This window comes from Grammomys surdaster, unplaced genomic scaffold, assembly GCF_004785775.1.
Source record: "Grammomys surdaster isolate TR1022 unplaced genomic scaffold, NIH_TR_1.0 125985, whole genome shotgun sequence".
Taxonomy (NCBI): Eukaryota; Metazoa; Chordata; class Mammalia; order Rodentia; family Muridae; genus Grammomys; species Grammomys surdaster.
Genome location: NW_021620801.1, coordinates 2,813,321 through 2,833,065, shown reverse-complemented (window position 1 = coordinate 2,833,065; position 19,745 = coordinate 2,813,321). Strand labels below are relative to the sequence as shown.

Sequence of the window (19,745 nt, the reverse complement as noted above, 5' to 3'; positions counted from 1 at the left end):
AGAGAGAGAGAGAGAGAGAGAGAGAGAGAGAGAGAGAGAGAGAGAGATAGGTAACTTTAAAAAACAAAAATACTTCAAGAAGCTCACAGGATAACTTCTGGTAAGTGGACATTTAAAAGCTTTAGCATAATGGTAAAAAGGATGTTCAGGAAGGATCTGATGACAGACAATTTAGTCTCTCACAGATTTTAAACATTACTACATAGTGTACAGGAGAACACAATTAAAAGCACAAATGTATGGAACACATTAGTGGTAATAGCAGAAGGATGCTGTCTGTGGATGGCAAGAAAGGAATCATCTCTATTTTCCTGTTTTCTGCTATTTTATCTGGCCAAGCACTGTGTCCTGTATTTTTCCAATTAAATAAAAATATTAAAATGAAGATCTTTTTTAAAGAATTGTGTTTCCCTGGGACATAAATAAAACCGTAAGTGTGATTCTTACCGTCTCCTTACACTTTACAAGGTGACAGTGCGCATTCCATTTGGATGCCAGGGAATCCAGTACCTCTCATTTAAACTGGGCAAAAGAATTGACAGTTTGATGTACAGCTCACACAGACTTGGTGACTATGAGAGGACACAAGTTCAGTTCCTAGCACTTAAGACCACAAGTCCACTCTAGGGGACACAATTCCCTCTTCTGCCTCCTCATGCACCTGTGCTTATGTGCACACACTCAAAACAGAATTAAAAAATACATACAAATCTATCCAGACAGCGGGTGTGCACACTCTTAATCCCAGCACTCTGGAGGCAGAGAGGCAGACAGATCTCTCTGAGTTCAAGGTCAGTCTGGTCTACAAAGCAAGTTCTAAGACAGCCAAGACTACAAAGAGAAACCTTGTGGAAAGAAAGGAAGGAGAGAGGGAAAGGAGGGAGGGAGGGAGGGATGAAGGAAATAAATGAATAAGAAAATAAATAAATAAATAAATAAATAAATAAATAAATAAATAAATAAAGTAAGTAAGTAAGTAAGTAAGTAAGTAAGTCTTTAGGCCACTACACTGTGTTGAATGATAGAATTCACTGTCCTACGTTGAAGTTGCCAGAGAAACATTTCAAAGAGAAACCACATTGCTCAGCATCATATTTCTGAGAAAAAAAATGTGGTCAAACTTTTAAAAGAAAAAAAAAATCAGTGTTAATATTATAGAAAAGAAACTGAGACCACTAGCTAACTCTTCTGCTGTCAGGAGAAGACAAAGCAGGATAGAAACATGCCCTCGTCGGAGCTCCCCGAGGGGGGAGGGCAGGGACTTCACACGTGCTCACCGAACACTGATTACACGGTCTAAACGGTACCTTGCGATTAGTAGCTCTGCTATGTATAAACACCGACAGTAGCAGTGGCCCACATTTATGTGTCCTGTCTCCAATACCTCATCTCGTCTTTTCAAGAGCAGGTCTATTTCAAGAGAAGGGCTTATCAAGCTAAAGACAGGATGCAACTTGCCCACAGCTCTGAGACACAGATCTGGAGCCTGAACCCAACCGTATGCCCTAAGCAATTCAGCTCTCCCTAATGCACAAAATCTGTTACATAAACTCTTTCTGCTCTTGTTTATGTAACCCTATGGGCTTCAAAGACAAGACTATCTCTGATTCCTCCAGCATGCACACAGGATCACAAACTGCCTCCGTGGCATTCTTTTACCTGTCGCAGGCTCTGTGGTATCTAGGACAAGGGTCAGGGCTAAGATATAGCTCAGTGGGAAAGCAAATGCCCTGGGTTTGATCCCTAGGAGAGGATGAGAGGAAAGAGGGTGGGGAGGAAGGAGAACCATATGAATGATGCCTTAATTGGTAGGTTATTAAGGATACTTTATACATTTGTCTATCTTCATAAGCTACTGTAAAATCCCCAATAAACAAGAAAGAGAAGAGACCCCAACCAGCAACAGGGAAGCTGAGGCAGAAGGATTGTAAGCGCAGTGGCAGCTCTTGTGGATATAGAGTGAGACCCTCCTGAGAAGAAAAGCATGAAAGAGTCCACCTGAAATAGCCCTCAACCAGACAGCCTTCTCAAGAGACCTAATTGTTTAAATACCCCTTTGTGAGGGCCGAATCTCTGTGTTCTATGGCCTTTAACCCAGCACATCAATCAGAAACTTCTTTAAACTCCACACCTGAGATAGTTACTTTTCTGTCTTTCTCATACTTGTTTGAAAATAGTCTCCCTTTGGTGAAAATGCTGCTTCCTCAGACTCCGTGCATTACTCTGTTCTTCTAGTTATGTGGGGTCTAATGGAAACTGTCCAGGCAGTCAGGCTCCTGGAGACTCCACTGGCATCTTTAACCAACAACTCTATACAAACAAATCCCATTTTATGCCTGTTTTCCTCTATCTGTACTTACAACGGCTGGTGAGGGGACGTGGATGCTGGCGACAGATCTCGGACGGACATGGTTGGCCAGGTGGCAGAGCACGACACCATCCATGAGTGCCTCCCCCAAGTCTTCATGTAGGGTCACCTTCAGCCTCATCTCAATGCTCTGGGGGTGGGAAGCAGAAAGAGCCAGTTGCTATGGGCACCGAAACAAGTTAAGTGTTAAGCACAGCTGCAAGTATGCATGAACCTATTCTCAGTGACGGGACAAGTGTAAGAATGTCTGGAGGTGGGGAAATGGTTCTGTAAAGAAAGTATTTGCAAGGATGAGAGTTTGACATGGGAACCCAAAGAGTCTAGCACGGCAGTGTATGCCTGTAATTCCAGCCACTGGGCAAGTGAATTCTAGAGGATCCTGAGACTTGCTAGTCAGCCAGATGAGTCTAGTCAGCAAGGTCCAGGCCAGTGAGCAACCCTGAATCAAAACAAAAAATGTACATGGCACCTGAGGAGTGCCTCAGGTCATCTCTTTGCCTCCACACATATGTACACAAACATACATGCTCACTCTCACACACATATATGCACACCCCAGACATAGAAAGGATGTCTGGAAAATACTCATGTTAATTAAATATTTTCAAGTATTTAAAAAAAAAAACCCTCTGTATAAAGAGAGATTCGTTTGTGTTGAAATGTTTGAATTAAAAACTGCAAGACGAAAACTGGGATTGTGTGCAAGGCTTCCAGGCCAGCTTTTCCCACACACAGAGCGCTGCTTGGATTCTGAGCATCTCGCTTAGACACATGTCGATCCCAGTACCTCACGGAGCTGCTCCACCAGCTCCTTCTCTTCTCTCATCTGCTCCATCTTCCTCCGAATTGTAAACTGTGGGTCTATAGATTCCAAGTTTCTCTGAGGTCTTAGAAATACTGCAAGAGACACAGAAAAGGAAATCAATCTGAATTACTACACAGGGCTATTCCTATTGCAGTTAAACAAATTATTTACTTATCCCAGATTATATATCATTCACTGACACAGGGAAATTCCAGATTCACAGCAGGAGCTAGCTGTGTATGCTCTAAGGGAAAGAATCTCCTGAGGTATTCTGGGTTGTGTGCACTGAAGAGCTGGGTTTGAGCTGACAATAAACTGAACTGAGAGATGGACCTCATCGGGATGGAGATGAGACCGTGCTGTCACTCAGACTAAAGCACCACCTCTCTCAGGTTCAGTATAACCTTCTGTTATAATCGATATTCTAATCATATGCTCTATCTTTCATTAAATATAAGTAATTTTGATCAAATAGGGAGATATTAGAATTGGTGCCATGTGGAACCACATATTCTGTCTTCTGTCCAATCACTGGCCAGGTGTTCAAAGAGTCAGCTCTTTACAGATGAGCACAGGTGACCATCTAGAAGGCTGGCCGGACTAGAGGTGACTTCATCACCGCTGGCTTGAGGACCTTAGACTTCTTACAGAACAGTGACTGAAAACACTGCTTCGTTTGAAAGAATTAAGAAAACACTCTCAAGGCTTGAAAGACAGTTCAGCAGTTAAAAACAATGTCTGCTCTTCCAGAGGACCCAGGTTCAATTCCCAGCACCTACAAGGTGGCTCACAAAGATCTTTAATAGAGTTAAGAGAATCTGACACTCTCTTTTAGCTTCTGGGGGTACCAGGGATACACATGGTAAACAGACATACATGTAGACAAAACATCAATATGCATAAAATAAATAAATCTCTTTTTATGTTAAACCCAGCACTGTACAGAACAGGACAGAACAAATGAAAAATGAAAAAAAAAACTCACAAGAATCATATGTTCTAAACTTCTAGGTGGTAACATCAATTAGGATGATTAAAATATATTCTACATGAGGCTTTGTACCGTATTTGCACCTGTGGAGGCACGCCAGGGACAGGATGTCTAAAAACCAATATATTAGGAAGGCTGTGTTTGCACAGACATTTTTGCTGGTTATAAGGGGTGGGGGTCTCAGTAACTACTGAGAGCATAGCTCTTCTTAAAGTTGAAGGTGTGTGTGCGGAGATGAAACTGAAGTCTCCTTAGATAAAAGATATACTTAGGTATATAGAGAAAAACACAATCCAAGGGACCCCAGAGGCAAACTAAACAAGACCAGAATTATCTGTGGAAAGATAACTCTGGCCCAAGGAAACAGTGGTGTAGTTTGTGCCAAATTCGAAAGCAATCTATTTGCAAAGGCCAGTGGATACGAATCTGTGTGATGCTGTAACCCTCATAGATGTAAGCTAATGAAAATTACATAAATAAAAGTGGTACAGTCGAATAAAGATATTCTACAAGTAAAGAATGATTTTAGTAGCTGGGCATGGATGCACATGCCTTTTATCCCAGCACTTGGAAGGCAGAGGCAGATGGAACTCTGAGCTAATGACCACCTTGGTGAATCTTTCTACATGGGTTCAAAGATGCAGGAACCAAGAAGATACTTGGGAAGATGAGGCTGACACCATCGTTGACTGACATAGTTCATGGAGAATGAGGCTGACCGTGTGAGCACAAGGCTTTCTAGAGCCACAGAAAAAAATCTGTGCCCTGGTCTTAGGATGGAAGCGAACCAAGAGGTCACTGGTACAAAAGCCAAAGGCTTGTCACAGGAGCCTCTCACCGAGGCCCCACAGGAGCCAAGGCCTCAAGGAAGTCAGACCAAATCAGAGCAAGAAAGGAAAGAGGCAAAGCTGGCAAAAGAAGGGTGAGGTGATGGGGCAGCCAGGCTCCGAGAGGAACGTGAGGGAGGCTGGACAACTAGAAGCCTGGGAGAGCACACAAACATCTGCCAATGGAAGCCCAGCAAATACAAGAAAAACGCAATGTAAAACCTAAAAGCAATCTCATCTCCCAAAGATGTTAACTGAATTTACCAAAAAAGTCAAGGAATGTCGACGGAGCTCGGCAGTGCACACACATGTCACCAAGGGGCGCCATGACCCTACTCGGAAAGACCTGCTGTTTGCTTTGGAGGCCACTTCCCTTTTGCCTTTATTCTGGGGAAATCTTATCTAATACGGCATGCTTAATACTTTCAATATGTTTTTATTGGATGATTCCATTCCAAATATGAAAATATGAGGAAGTTAAATGACCGGCAATCTCTGGTTTAACTGCACACACTGGAGCATGTATGCTAGCAGAGCCCCACGAGGGATATCAGGATGATACCATCAGGTCTGGCTCTTAATTTCCTGGCATGCCTGTTTATTTTAAAGTCCTGTGCAAATTAAAAAAGCAGAACTGCCCACTGGGGTATATTTCTGTGTCTAGCAAGCAATCAACAAATGTTGAAGGTTTCTCAGCTGTAGTTTCTATTTTTAAAACAAATATTTCAAATGTGCATGCAATGATTAGAAATGAGGAATATATGTACATACACATTAGGATTTATATACTTAATTATAACTACTGTGGACTGTTTGAAATTTTTTAAAGAAACTCTTTCAGCTAATAAGCCAGCCAGCTTACTTCTTTCTGGATCAAGTCTTCAGGAAACTGACGCCAGAGAGAACGTTAAATCCTTACTGTTGCATTTCACGAGCTCAATTCAGGGGACTAAAGGTTTAACTTGAGGCTATTTAACAAGGTTGAAAAACTGTTAGCATGCGCTTTTCAATGCCATCTCATTTAAAGATAAATTAAAAGGCAGGGAAAGCAAGCTCTGTCTGAGTGGGCAAGCATCCACACATGGACACAGCTGTGCACAGGTAAAGTGGAGCATATGACTGAGAAACAGGAAAAATGAGCCCCTTGTCGTTTAATGATCGGGGGTAAGTCACTAACAGTTACAACAGAACATAAGACCTGCTGGCTGTAGTTCACTTAGCAGGAAACAAATGTCTAAACATGGTCTGTGGAGGAGGAGGCTACACGTGGATAGAGGACTCCACTGATCTTTTCATCCTTGAAAGTCTCTTCACCACATCTCTGAGCTGGCATAATCTCTACTTCCTGTGAATGCCCAAAGAGAATTATCTGTGCACTTCTTGGTACTCATCACTCTGTATTACCATGTCATAATACGCATGACTCTGCAAGAGCCCAGCTGCATGCGCTACTACATCCCATAGAGCCGTGGGCTGAGACACACGTTTGTTGATGAGTAAATGAAACAGGCATTTTAAAACCTCCCGGGAAAGACACGAGTAAGTATCTGAAGATCATCTTTACAGAAATGACCTTCTCATGGTGATTAGTTTCTTAATTTCTCTTCTCACAGAAAAAAAAAATCCCAAGTCTGACTACATTAACTTCCAAATTTAGGTTCCACAACGGCAGCGACTGTTTGATTGTACGTTAGAGGCATGCTTAGCACAGGGAGGCCCTTACCAGGGGTACAACACACACACACACACACACACACACACACACACACACAATCCTCTTTCCAAGCGTTACCTTTCAGCTAAGCAAAGAGAGCTCACAGCTCTAAAGCAAACTAAGTGAACTTTACCATTTCACTAATACAAGAAACAAACAAAAACACTGTACTTGGCATGAAATGAAAGGAAATAGCTTCTTGGTGGAAACACAGGGTTTTGAAACTTAGCTTCCTCTTCCTTGGAAGTTATGAAAGTCGACTAGAGTGCCTTTTAATATATTCAAATGCAAGGGCAGGCAGGGATATAGTGACAAATACAAGCTTTAGATTTCAGCTCTTAGGAGTTAGAAATCAGGCAAATGAATTTATCCACTTCCTTCTGGAGCTCCAAGTAAATCAGGTACATTTACTTCCCTTCAAATGCTGAAATTTCCTCTCTACCATCTTGAGCAGTTTACGAAACTCACATGTGCACATAAACAATGCATCTCTGTCCATGACGTACACATAAACAAAGATAAATGCTGGGGCTCTATGTCGGTGTTCACTTACCATCTCTGAACACAGAACCAGACATTCTAATATGAAGCCAGAGTTGAGAGTTCCTGAGGAGCCTCCCGCACCCTCAGTGGCCTTCTTTTTGTACTGGGGTGAATAAGACCCCAGTGCCGCACTGTTATTACCAAGGAAACAAAGATGTTTGTAAACTGGCCAGAGATAGATATTCACTCACTCACTCACTCACTCTTATATAAAGATCAATTTTAAGTAAGTCTAGAGTGGTACGCACCAATTCACCATGAATGAATAGATGGAAACACCTCAAAAGAGACCAGGACAGGTTTTTTACTTCCAAGTAAATGGGAAAGGGGAAGACGAAGCCCCAAACGAAGGGACAAGAGTGAGGGCAGGAGAAGAGGACGGGTTCTCAGGAAGTGAAGGTACCCCAGGCTGTGGTGGGGCAGGCAGTGTCACAGATGGACTTGCATGCCATGCTCTCCTTCTCAGAAGACTAATTTCAGAAACTATGGGTCTCCAAATGTTCAAGGTCCTTCCAGCCTGCTGGCCAAGTTTAAATAAAATCTCTTTGAAGACCATGTTACAAAGACAATGGTGAATTTAAAACGAGCTCAATCTGGAACAAAACACTGGAAGGGATTTAAATGAAAAGAGAAGCTTTTGTGTACAAAGCGAGGCAATGGGCAATGGGATGAATACTCAAAGTTTGACGCAGTTAATAATTAAACATTATGGTTGTCTAAACTATCTCATTTGCAAGGCTGGACAGCTACGGGCATCAGATAATGAAGAAACAATACAATTGTGGAGATAAGCATTTCTGGACACGCCAAGAGGCCTACAAAGTAGAACTGTCTGTCTCTATGGAAGCCTTAAGGACAACACAGGGAGTGGGCTGGTTCCTCAGATTTCCTACTTGAGGATTTATGCCACAGCTTCTTCCACTGAGTTAGAAAACACTGCAGTCACAAGGTGAAGTCTCATGCACAGGACTAAAAAGGTTTGTGACACTTTGGACAAGTTACAAATAAAGAAAAGAATGAAAACCATCAAAAATATCTGACATGGTTGCCCAATCCAGAGGAATACTGAAAATAATCCTTTCATTACTGCTGTGGTACTGTGTGCTAAAGCCCCCATTTGTTATTTAAAGGCCATGTAATAAATGCAAGGTTATTTTGCTTTTAAATGTTCATAGTCATTATTGGCTGCAGACATCTCAGAATTTTAAATAAAAAGAAGACCTGGCCCGGCCCCTCACACAGCAGCTCCTCACCTGTGCAATGAATGAAGATTTGTCTGACAGGAGACAGTCAAGACCTGGGATGCAGACCTCCTACCTGATTTCTGTCTTATGGGTACATACCAGCAGAGAAATTCTGCTGTTTAAAATCTTTAGACCTTGCCCAGATCAGATATTACTCCTAAGGAAATAACTCACACATGAATCTTTCATACTAGCCTTATTTCCAGTAAAGAACATTAAAACCCATAGTAGCCAGGATTTCAGAAAACAGAAATACTTCTTCATAGCTTGGTCTTCTGGTTTTAAATCAAAGAACAGCTTAGCAAGAAAGTTTTCCTCTAACACTTCTCCTCCATTGGCACCCAGAATTTAAAGCAGGATGACATAAGGAGGAGATTTCTATGTCATGATTGCTTTTTAAAAAAATCATGTCTATTTTCAGTGAAAAAATTTTAGCCCTGCAGTGCTCAACCTATGGCTGTGATCTTTTTGAGGGCTGATCATCCCTTTCACACGAGTCCCTTACTGGCAAAAATACACAGATATTTACATTATGACTCATAATAGAAACAAGACTACAGTAACGAAGTAGCAATGAAAATAATTTAATGATGGGGGGGTCATCAAAATATGATGAACTGTATTAAAGGGTCACCACATTAGGATGGATGAGAACCACTGTTTTACACAACTATAAAATGCTAAAATTTCTTGTTCACCAGATTCAGCCCACCAGAATATGTATTATTCTTTAATAAATGGAAATTTTAGCTCAATCTTAACCAGAGATCACAGCAAGTATTCTAAGTCTACATTCTCCAAGCATCATAGATAGCATACTTAGCTAACAAACATGTTACAACTTACATTAACAGCTTACGTGTGCATGGTGGCTGTGCCTCACACCTTATTTCTCAGTTTCATTTAGTATTTCTTCTATCACTTTGTATTTTGAGGTTTACAAAAATCTTTACAATCTGAACCAGCATTAAACCAGAACAGAGATTTTTGGATATATATGGTATATATGATCTAAATGATTTTATTTTTATCTTGGACTACTTGAGATATTGAATGATACAAAATTAAAATATCCTTATGAAGACTCACCGAGTGTTCTCAATTATTAAATATTTATATACATTATTTTCAGACTAACTCAGTATCCTTTAATGTAAGTAAATTCACATAAAAAAGTGTAAGTCAAAAATGTATAAAAACTTTGAAAAAAAGGAAAAGTAATTTTTCTTTATTTTTAGAAACTTCATAATGTTAACATTATTTTCAGTGCAAAACTCTAGAGTCAACCATAGTACCTTTAAATTGCCTTAAAAGTCCCATCTGGTAAACATATATAATAAAAGATCAACCTTATTTTTTGAGGCAACACTCCAAAATATAGCCTTGGGTGGCCTCAAACTCACTATCCTCCTGTCTCAGACTCCGTTACACTGAAATTATAGGAGTGTACCACCACACACACATTCTAAAAATCAAACTCTGAGAGCATTTACTATGGGGCTAGAAACAAGCCGGAATAACCTAAATGCATGAGTTTCAGTCTTTGTAGACGAGCAGACAAACGAACCAAACCCCAAGTATAACAGGTAGACAAGAGAGTACTGAAAAAAATCCTCCCCAGAGCCAGCGTCCTCAGGGCAAATCAACTGTCCCATCATTAGCTGTTAGGCAACAGGTCACAAGCACTTGTCTAGACGTTGCCTCAGAGGCTTCCTGAGTATGGCGCATGCAGGTCAATGTATCCTGTCTCCAGGTACATACAGAGGCCTATGGAGTACAGTCACAGGCTTATCACACGAACATCGAAGAAGAGACAACAAAGCACCTACCATTGTCACTGTCTCCTTCAGATGGAACACGGTAGCTAGAGCTGTCCCATGTTTGTGCCTGTGTAAGTTTGTTGAAGGAGATAGGAGGGAGAATGAGGGCTGGGTCTGCAGGAGAGCGAGACAGCCAGGCGGACAGTTGCACAGGGACCAGGGGAAACCCAGGGGCCGCAGCATTTCACACGTGGCGTGAGGTTCGTATGGAAATGAAGTGGATTTCATTACATGGGGTTTAAATTCAAATGTACAGTATCGGGAGGGGAATGAGAGATGGCGCATGAAAGGAAAAGAATGATAAAAACTCAGTGTTAGTACTTGTCGCTCACACGCTGCATGCAGTTAATACCCTTAATCTTAACAGTTCTGCGAGCCTGCAGCCTAGAGTGCTAACGGGTCATGGCAGCAGAAGGAAAGAACACCATCATTTAGCAGCTCAAAGCAGAAAGGCCCACCTAATACCCTCTGCCAACCCCTTCTAAACAACTAATCAGCTGATACAATTGCACAATTCACCCAGAACTCCTGGTCACATTAGACAAAGGTCAACATGTATACATGCATCTGTTATTTAGAAACAAATTAACTACAGAAGAATTGTGTACTTTAATGCTTTTTAAGAACGGAGACAATAACAAATACTCTCTTTTTCATCTCTTCACAGAACCTGAATGGTGTACACTACAGGTTCAAGGCATCTCTGACACGGTGAGCTTAGGCTGGGCTCTATAAATGCATTAAAAGTCAGTAAATCATAACTAAATTACAGAGGTCCAACACTCAAAGGGCTATTAATCTTTGGAGACTCATTCACATTTTGATTTCAGTTATGAAATATTTTTTAAATATTGCAGAACTGTTCAGAAGGCTTGAGAGAGCCTGTAGCCAGCCATGAGACAGGGGAGGTACAATAACAGTAACCTCCATTTCTCTCAGAACAGAGCTTGGGATTATGGGTATTGAGGGGCAGCCCAGATTTGGCTCTATACACCTACTTTCTTACATTAGGGGGCTAGTCATTTGAGTTTTCTATGATTTCATCCACACCTTTACTTTCTGTAACATATTCTCTAGGGTTGGAGATACAGCTCAGTGGTAGTGCACGTCCCTGGCATGTGCCAAGGGCCTGGGCTTAATTTCTAGGACTGAAAAAAAAAAAAAAGAAAAAAGTCTAGAAACTCTGATCATACTAGAGTCATTTTCCAACTGCTTATTTTTTCTTATGCTATTCTAATGGCTAGGAAACCTCCACACTTGGCCACATGCCGCCCATCAATCAATGTCTTCCAAGAACAAACCATCTCCTCTATAAATCTCCTCTATAAAAAACCTTTGCTTTTCCCGTTGCGACGTTTATTTCAAGCCAGAAATGTATAACGCTCATACGGTTGTCAAAATGCTTTGCCCCAAACCCAAGATCACGTGTGTTCTCTACCAGCTGTGCTTGTATGTATCCTGGTCCCTTATAAGAACCTACTTAAAAGCATTAGTGGTAAATATAGTTAAGTCCAAGAGGAACAAAAAAGCAAAACAAACAAGGTCCTAACAGAAGGCAGATAGCACCAAAACTGGAAATGTGGGAAGAAATTAGAAGAAATATATTTTTCTATCTAGGGCCCTTTTAAAAAAAAATTGAAAGTAAGTTTGCACAATGCTATTAACTTTGTCAATATAGTAACACAAATTACAGCCAAGTAGGTCAAAAAGGTAAGGTGCTTTCCTCTAAGAATTTTTCCCAACTCCTAACCACTCATACAAGCCTTCAAATGCTCACCCTCTTGTGTGAGTAAATGCAGAGACCTTACCATGCCTGGAAAGCAACTGGGGTCGTCTTGGGGAGAACTCTGCCTTCAGGGTGCCCTTTACTTCATCAGGGCACTGGGAACCTTTGGGGTAAAGGGGAGCTGTTTTATTTTCCACATGTAAAAAGTTCAAAGGGAGTACTCCTTCCCTACTTACATGTTCCCTTTGCCACTTTTCTTTGCTGTGATTCAAAAGAAGGCAAGCTGCCCATTCCTGGAAGCATAGATCAAACAGCTTAATGTAATCACACGACCTCACCAAGCCGCAGCTACTCTGATGCCAGGACCCCAGCTGACTAGAACTGGCAAAGCTCATATCACTCAGGAATAAGTTTGAAAGGCCAAAGAGAAACCATTTTAGTTACTTAGTATAAGAATGAGCTGAGGTTAGCTACCTGAACGAGGCTTCAGGCCAAATGGAGCTGTGATGTTTGCCTTAGGAGACACTGAAGGGGTGTTCTCTCTTATCTGTGGGGTGAGAAGAGAAAACAATTGGGAAATGAAGAACCAGACATACTTAAATGGTCAGCAATTATTATAAAACTACGTTGTATTTGCTATGGCTGCATTGTGATGATAGCTTGGCTTTTTAAAAATATATTTTGTAAATACTCTAGAAGCAGTCAATAAAATGTTTTCCGGCACCCTAGTAAACTGTGTTACTGTTATTCTTTTTTTGTTGTTTCACTGAAATCTTTATGTGCTCACTACAAAATTATTTTGCAGTGACACAAAGTGGGTGATCTGCTTCTCATTCAACACAGCTGACCGCATATGCACAGGCATGCCAAAGAACAGATTTAACAGAGCCTCTCTAACATGGAGACGCACAGCTAACGCTAAGCATGCAACTCAGAAACTGCATGCAGAACCATCTCGGGTAGCAGCTGAGGAAATGTCATCTGAATGATTGGCTGCCGTTCTCTGTAAAGATATCCCACACCTAGATCTCAAAAGCCATTTTTCACAAAATTAAGCTTTAATGATGTATAGAGCCAAATGATTTTGTGACAGTGAGTGACAACTAACGAGAGACCCCAGAGACTCTTCCGTTAACTCTTTAATCCCAGAGTAAGACTATCCAATTCTGGGAAAGATGCTTCAGTTCGGTCTTCATGGAATGGATTAGCAGCCATTAATCTTCAGGAATCTTACCTCAGTTGGAGAATACTGGCTTCCATTGCTTTGTAACGTTAGATCATTCTGCACCTTGTGGGAGAGACAAATGTGTACGTTCCATTAGATTATGAGAAAGAGGAGACAAAGGCTACATATTTTTTATTGCCGCCATAGCCCTGGCCCAGAAGCACACACTAGCAAATGTTGAATTAATTCATGTGTTAAGTAGCTAAGAGGGTCATACTTCTATTTTATAAAACTACACAGCTGTATTCATTGAAAAATATCTAAAGAATGGCACAGATGAACACAAGATCCCTAAGACAGGGATATTTCCCTAGTACCTATGAATGCGTCTTATCTGGCCAGTTTACCAAACTGTCTGCTGACTCCCTTCTCTATTTTAATTATGGGTCTTTAGAAATGGCCCAAACTAGTAGTTCCAAAATATACAGAAGCTTTCAGTAAGTACATATGCCTGGACCCCAAGCAAACGTGAAAAACCTCATTCACGTGATCAGTTTATTATCAGTTTGCTTTGGCAGTCACCGGTTAAGAGAGATGCTAAGAAAGCAAGCATGACTTACATATGCACTCTAGTAGTTTGAAAATAGGTAATAAACACCTTCATACATGTCACCATAAAAGTGTAAATCTAAGATGCCCACTGTGTGGAGGAGTGCTATTTAAAAATACCCCTAGTTTTCATGAACCCAAGGGAAAATACATTTAAAATAAAATGTCATTCTTGTCCCTACACAATAAAAGGGCCTCATTAGAACTGCCAACAGGTGGCACTGGACTTACTCTCTAAGGACTTCTACCAATTTTCCTCATTGTTCTGTCAAGCACCTCTCCTCAGCACCACTTATGTACAAGCAGGAGAGGAGCATCCTTACTGTGTGGATACCCATGGTACAGACTTTCATGTGGCCGGTCTTCTAAAGTATGCTTAAGGCAGGTCACATGACATGGAGGCAGACCCCTCTACGACCCTTGCTTCACCTCTCAGTTATGGTAACGCACTGGACTCAATCCTCCAGGGAGACCCTTGCTCCCTTACAGGTCTATATCCAACGTGGCCACAAACTAAGTTATCCTCACATCTTGTAATACACTCTATCCTTTCTGGAAACAAACAGACTCAGGATGGTAAACCACAGCCCAGTCTTCTTGAAATGTTTTCAGTACTGACATCTTTTATTCACTCAACAATTTTGCTACTTCATAGGTCGCACATTCCATCCTCCATAACAAAAAAGCCACGCCCTGCACAAGTAGGCAACAAATGCTGGCAAAGGGTGTGTAGACGTGTAACCAGACCACAGGTGCAGGACCAGTGGACTAGAGAAACCACAACTTATTTCCTTTTCCTTCATCTTATGAATTCCTTTTTGCATCAGGTAAGCTGTCCGACCCTTCCTTTTGAAATCCTATCATGGGCCCAAAGCTGCCTTGGGAGGGAAGACAAGAACACCTTATGCAAGCACGATCACTCACCAAAGCAAAGATGAGCTTACAGCAGTCTAACCTAACAGAGAGCACTGGAAGCCGATCGGAGATGAGGTCAGGACCCCCTGACCCCTAGAAGCTTTGTTTCCCTCCTTGTGCTCTAGCAATCTTGGAAACAAGTAAGTTTTGTTTTTGGACAGGGTCTCACTATGAAGTCCAGGATTAAGACCTTGAAACTGGAATCCTCCTGCCTCAATGGCAGAATTATAGGTATGCACCACCATCCCCAGCCAGACAAGCTGCCCCTGCCTCAGCCTGGCTAGAACAGAAAGTGTGTGCAGCTACCGCTTACAGGTTGACAGGCTCCGGCATCTGGCTTGTGTGGGGATGCCAAATGAAATTCAGATGCAGACTGAATGTGAACTAGGCTCAGTCTATATTTAGTACATACCCATCCTCTTCAAGCCTTTCCAAATCCTTCCACATTCCTGGAAGTATTGCTCATGAACTCATAAGTATGTTGGCTTCTCGCCTTCTCCCAAGACAAGCTTTTAAGGAAAGGTTCCAAGCCATCAGCTCTCACTAAGGTTTGGAGTGTGACAAACTGAATACAAAGATGCAATATAGTGTGATGAAATAGCCGGCCTATCTGTTACCATGGTAACGAGTCAGCCAGTCTCAACCGTGAGCATCATTTCTGCATCCATGAACCGGTCATGTTAACTCCTACATTTCCTAACAGTCATCTGGAATATACTCTGCTTAGAGAACAACCTCTGTGGTCCTCCAGGCTTCCACAGTGACTCACAGCAACACCCAGGGCATGCTTATGGAGGAGATGGAAACAAACAGTCCTGACTTCATGAAGGTTTGACTTGGAAAAGTTCTCCTTTACTCTGGTGTAAAAAGGGTCTCACACAGCCCTGGCCTACCTCAAACTTGTCTTGGAACCAAAGCTACCACTGCACTCCTGATCCTCCTAACTCTGCCTCTGGCTCTTCCAGGTGTATGCTGCCATGCCATTTATTGAATGCTTTCAGTAAAACACGCAATAAATTACTTTGGATCACTACTCTAAAGCAGGCATAATTTTAAATGATTTTGTCTCACTGCAAGCTATTGTAAATGCTGTGGACCCATTAGTGGTAGGCTAGGCAAAGCAACAGTGCTCACTACAGTACATAGATTAAATGCATTTTCACATTAATGTTTTTAACAGTAATAGATTATTGGGGACAGAAACCCATTATAAATCAAGAAGCACATGTGTTGACAAAGCCTATAAACCTATGAAGCACAAAACCAGGCACCCAGCAAGGCATCCTCCCCCGCTCCTGCCTCTGCCCCATTAGGAATAAGTGCTTTTGAACAGAAACACAATGTTTGAACTGTGTCCTGGAGACGCAGTGGAGCTAATTTTTGTCTGGAAATCTTGTACCCTCCTCACTGAGCTTAACAGCAGACACTAATGGCATGGAATCCTGGAATATATCTACAGAAAGTGGATCCCTATTTGTACACAGTGTAACACCGAAATACAGAGCCACCAGGGAAGTGATGTCTGCATTGTCAGCTATGTCAAAGAATGGTGGATGTGGAGGAAAACGGAGAGACCAAATAACGCAGCTGGCACAGGAAAACATCCATACAGGTTGAATATCCCAGTCCAAAAGGCAAGGGACTGGAAGGATTAAGACATGGGATCGAATTATCTGCAAATGCGTAATAGGGGCTGAGAAACAGGACCTTAATAGAAACAGTTGGTTTTCATTTCATATATGCCTTATACACACAGTCTGAGGGGAATTAATTTTCTGTTTTCAGGCCCACCTGTGTTTTAACTGTGACCTGTCTCATGAGATCAAATGCAAAAGTTTATATTTGTGGTGTTCTATTAGTGCTAAAAACACTTCCAAGTTATGGAACATCTAGTATTTACATACTAAGGATAGTTAGCCCATAACTGAAAAAATGGAAGATTATAATATTTTTATAACTTTTATAGGACCCTGTAATTTATTTTCATATTCTTTCAAAGGTAAAAAGGTTTCTTTTTTTCTAAAGATCCATTTATTTATTTTATGTGAGTACATTGTTCCTGTCTTCAGACACACCAGAAGAGGGCATCAGATCCTCTTACAGATGGTTGTGAGCCACCATGTGGTTGCTAGGAATTGAACTCAGGACCTTTGGAAGAGCAGTCGACGCTCTTAACCACTGAGCCATCTCTCCAGCCCCAAATATTTCTAAATATGCAACTTTTTAAAACAATGAGTCTACAGGGAGAGGCTGGAGTGGTGAAGAGCACTTGTTCTTTTATGGGAACTGGGTTCAGCTCCCAGTACCCACATGGCAACAGCTATCTATAACTCAAGTATAACTCCAGGGGGTGCAACACCCTCTTCTGACATCATACATGTGTATGCATGTATGAGGAGCACACATATGAGGAAAACACTCATATGTGCTAAAAAAATGGAAAAAAAAAAGCTAGTCTACAAAGAAACAAATATTCTCAAACAGAAAGCAAAAGAAAACCATTATAGGGCAGCCTCCTGTAAATAAAAGTCTCCTGATGTTCAACCCTGGTTTGTTTGCTGACTGTCCACCCAGGGCAGAGGTGACACTGGGATTCTGTCTGAAGATCACACAGTAAGTTTGTAGAAAAATAACAGCTAGCATTTACATGTCTAAGGCTGTGAGGTTTCTCCTGAATCATCTCATTTGAGCTGTACAATAGCTATTATTAGACTGAAATTTACCAAAAATAAAAATAAAGTTTAAAGAGGTTAATTAAGTTGGACAGAGTTAGCAATTCAGTCAGGGCAGCCATGGAACATAATTACTAGTCCCTGCCTGTAACAATGCATTCACAGTCTCTGAAAACCTGGCTTTCCCCTTTACGTTTCTTATTTTCCTCATTTCTTTTACACAGACATGTTGAGTGTAAAACTGCTTTATTACTTCATAGTACATGTGCAGTCAGATCCCGTATATATGCTGGTTTGTAGGGAATTTCAGTACTTCAATAGGCCATTTTAAGCTCACTCACTAGGAGGAATGGATTAGACTTTAACCAGCTGTGTGGTGGTTTGAGTAGAATGTCCCCCATAGGCTCAAAAACTCAAATGCTTTATTCCAACTTAGTGGAACTGTTTGGGAAGGATTTGGATTTGGATGTTTGGCCTCATTGGACAAGGTGTGTCTCTGGAAGCAGGCTTTGTGGTTTCAAAAGTCAACTCCATTCCCACTAGTTAGCCTCTCTGTCTCCTACTTGTGAAATGAGCTGTAAGTTCTCAGCTACTGCTCCAGCACCACAGCTGCCTGTCTGCTGCCATGTTCCCCACCATGATAGCCATGAACTCTAACCTTCTGGAACCATGAGCAGCAAATTAAACATCTTCTTTTGTAAGTTGCCTTGGTCATGGTGTTTTTTCACAGCAATAGGAAAATAGTCAGAAGTTGGTACCAGGTAGGGAGCTACTGCTGTGACAAGCCAGACCATGCTGTCTCTCAAAGGAACATGGAAGGCTCTGGGACTTTGAACTAGGGAAGCAGTTGGATGCTGTAAGCATGGGTTAACAGGGTTATCCTAGTGGGAACTTGGAAGACAGTAATGCAGACAGCAATGGGACTATGGAGGCCAAGCACAGGAGGTTTCAGAGAAGAACAGCATTAGCAACTGGGCTATAGACCATTTTTTGATATTTTGGCAAAGAATGTGGCTGCATTTTGCCCTTGTCCTAAGAATCTTCCTGATGCTAACTGAAAAGTTTAGGGCTAATTTCACTGGCCAAGGATATCTGAAGATAGCTTCATATTTATTCTGTTGTGTAGTTATTAGCAATAACTCTTATGAACCTCTACAGTGAAAAGCAGCAAGCTGGACAAAAAGAAATACAACATGAACAGTTTGAGAAGAGAAAGAGCGCCAGGAAATTTAATACTGGAGCCCAGGCTTGTGCTGAAAGAGATAAAAAGATGCCCAACGCCAAAGGGAGGAAAGGGAGTGGTGTACTTGCTGCAAGACCCTATCCAGGTAATCTGCAAAGGTTGGAAAATGTCTCAGAGACTTCCTGGTCCTAAAAATGCAAGAAATCAAAGTGTATGTAAATTTAATTCAAGGAGGGAGACAGGCTCCATCTAAAGAGACAGCTGGATTTGGGAGCATCAGTCATGTGGCCTGGCTTTAGAGTGATGAAGGATACAGGAATAAAGGGGGTGTGGAATCTTCCTCCATGGTTAAGGAGAGCTACTGAGGTCAGGCATGTGGGAGAGGAGCTCCTGCATAGAAGCCTTAAAGGGCCACTGTATGTCTGAAGCCATGAAAGTGATACCTAGATCATGTTGGAGACCCCAGCACAATGGACAGGCTAACAGAGCCATGGCATGTCTGCCAGAGAAAGCATCATACAAGAAACGGAACCAGCCCAAGCTGCAAGTGTGTCACAGTCAATAGAGTTGGAAGGACAGAGTCATCTAAGTTCTATTGTATCAGACAAGAAATTACAGGATTTGGAGTTTGCCCTGCTGAGTGTTGGTCGTCCCTGCTTTGGTCCACTTTCTTCACTAATAACCCCATTTTTCCCCTTTCAGAATAGCAATATATATTCTGTACCACTGTATGTTCAAACTATGTAATTTGCTTTTTTATTTTAAAGGGGTTACAATTAAGAGACTGCCTCAAGTCTCAGGAGAAACTTTGAAACTGTTGAGACTATGGAGACTTGAATTGACTACATTTTACATTATATGACCATAAGCCTAGGGAGTCCAATGAGTAAAATCCAATGGTTTGAATCAGAATACCCGTCACAGGCTCACAGATGTAAATGCATGGTCCCCAGGTGGTAGAACTATTTGGTCAGGAGTAAGAGGTATGGTCTTGTTGGAGGAGGCGTGTCAGTGGAAGCAGGCTTAGAGGTTTCAAAAGCCCACATCATCCTAGTTAGCATTCACCTGGCCGTGTGTGTGTGTGTGTGTGTGTGTGTGTGCGTGTGTGTGTGTGTTTCTGTATCATCTGTGGATTGAGATGTGAGCTCTCAGCTACTACTCTA

The 19,745-nt window shown here is 41.7% G+C and overlaps 1 protein-coding gene across 4 annotated transcripts in view; it reads right to left on the bottom strand.

Annotated features, from left to right (window-relative positions):
* Lrch1 (leucine rich repeats and calponin homology domain containing 1) overlaps positions 1-19,745 on the bottom strand; it is a 187,025-nt gene that overhangs the window by 24,699 nt on the left and 142,581 nt on the right. For 2 of the 4 annotated variants that reach the window (XM_028754234.1, XM_028754236.1), the window contains exons 14-18: positions 13,273-13,326; positions 12,513-12,585; positions 12,275-12,331; positions 3,156-3,265; positions 2,361-2,498 (exon numbers count right to left, since the gene is read on the bottom strand). In XM_028754234.1, coding sequence (XP_028610067.1) covers positions 2,361-2,498; positions 3,156-3,265; positions 12,275-12,331; positions 12,513-12,585; positions 13,273-13,326 — 432 coding nt within the window. Of the gene's footprint in view, positions 1-2,360; positions 2,499-3,155; positions 3,266-12,120; positions 12,202-12,274; positions 12,332-12,512; positions 12,586-13,272; positions 13,327-19,745 lie in introns of all 4 variants that reach the window. The other 2 variants (XM_028754237.1, XM_028754235.1) reach the window with 2 other exon arrangements.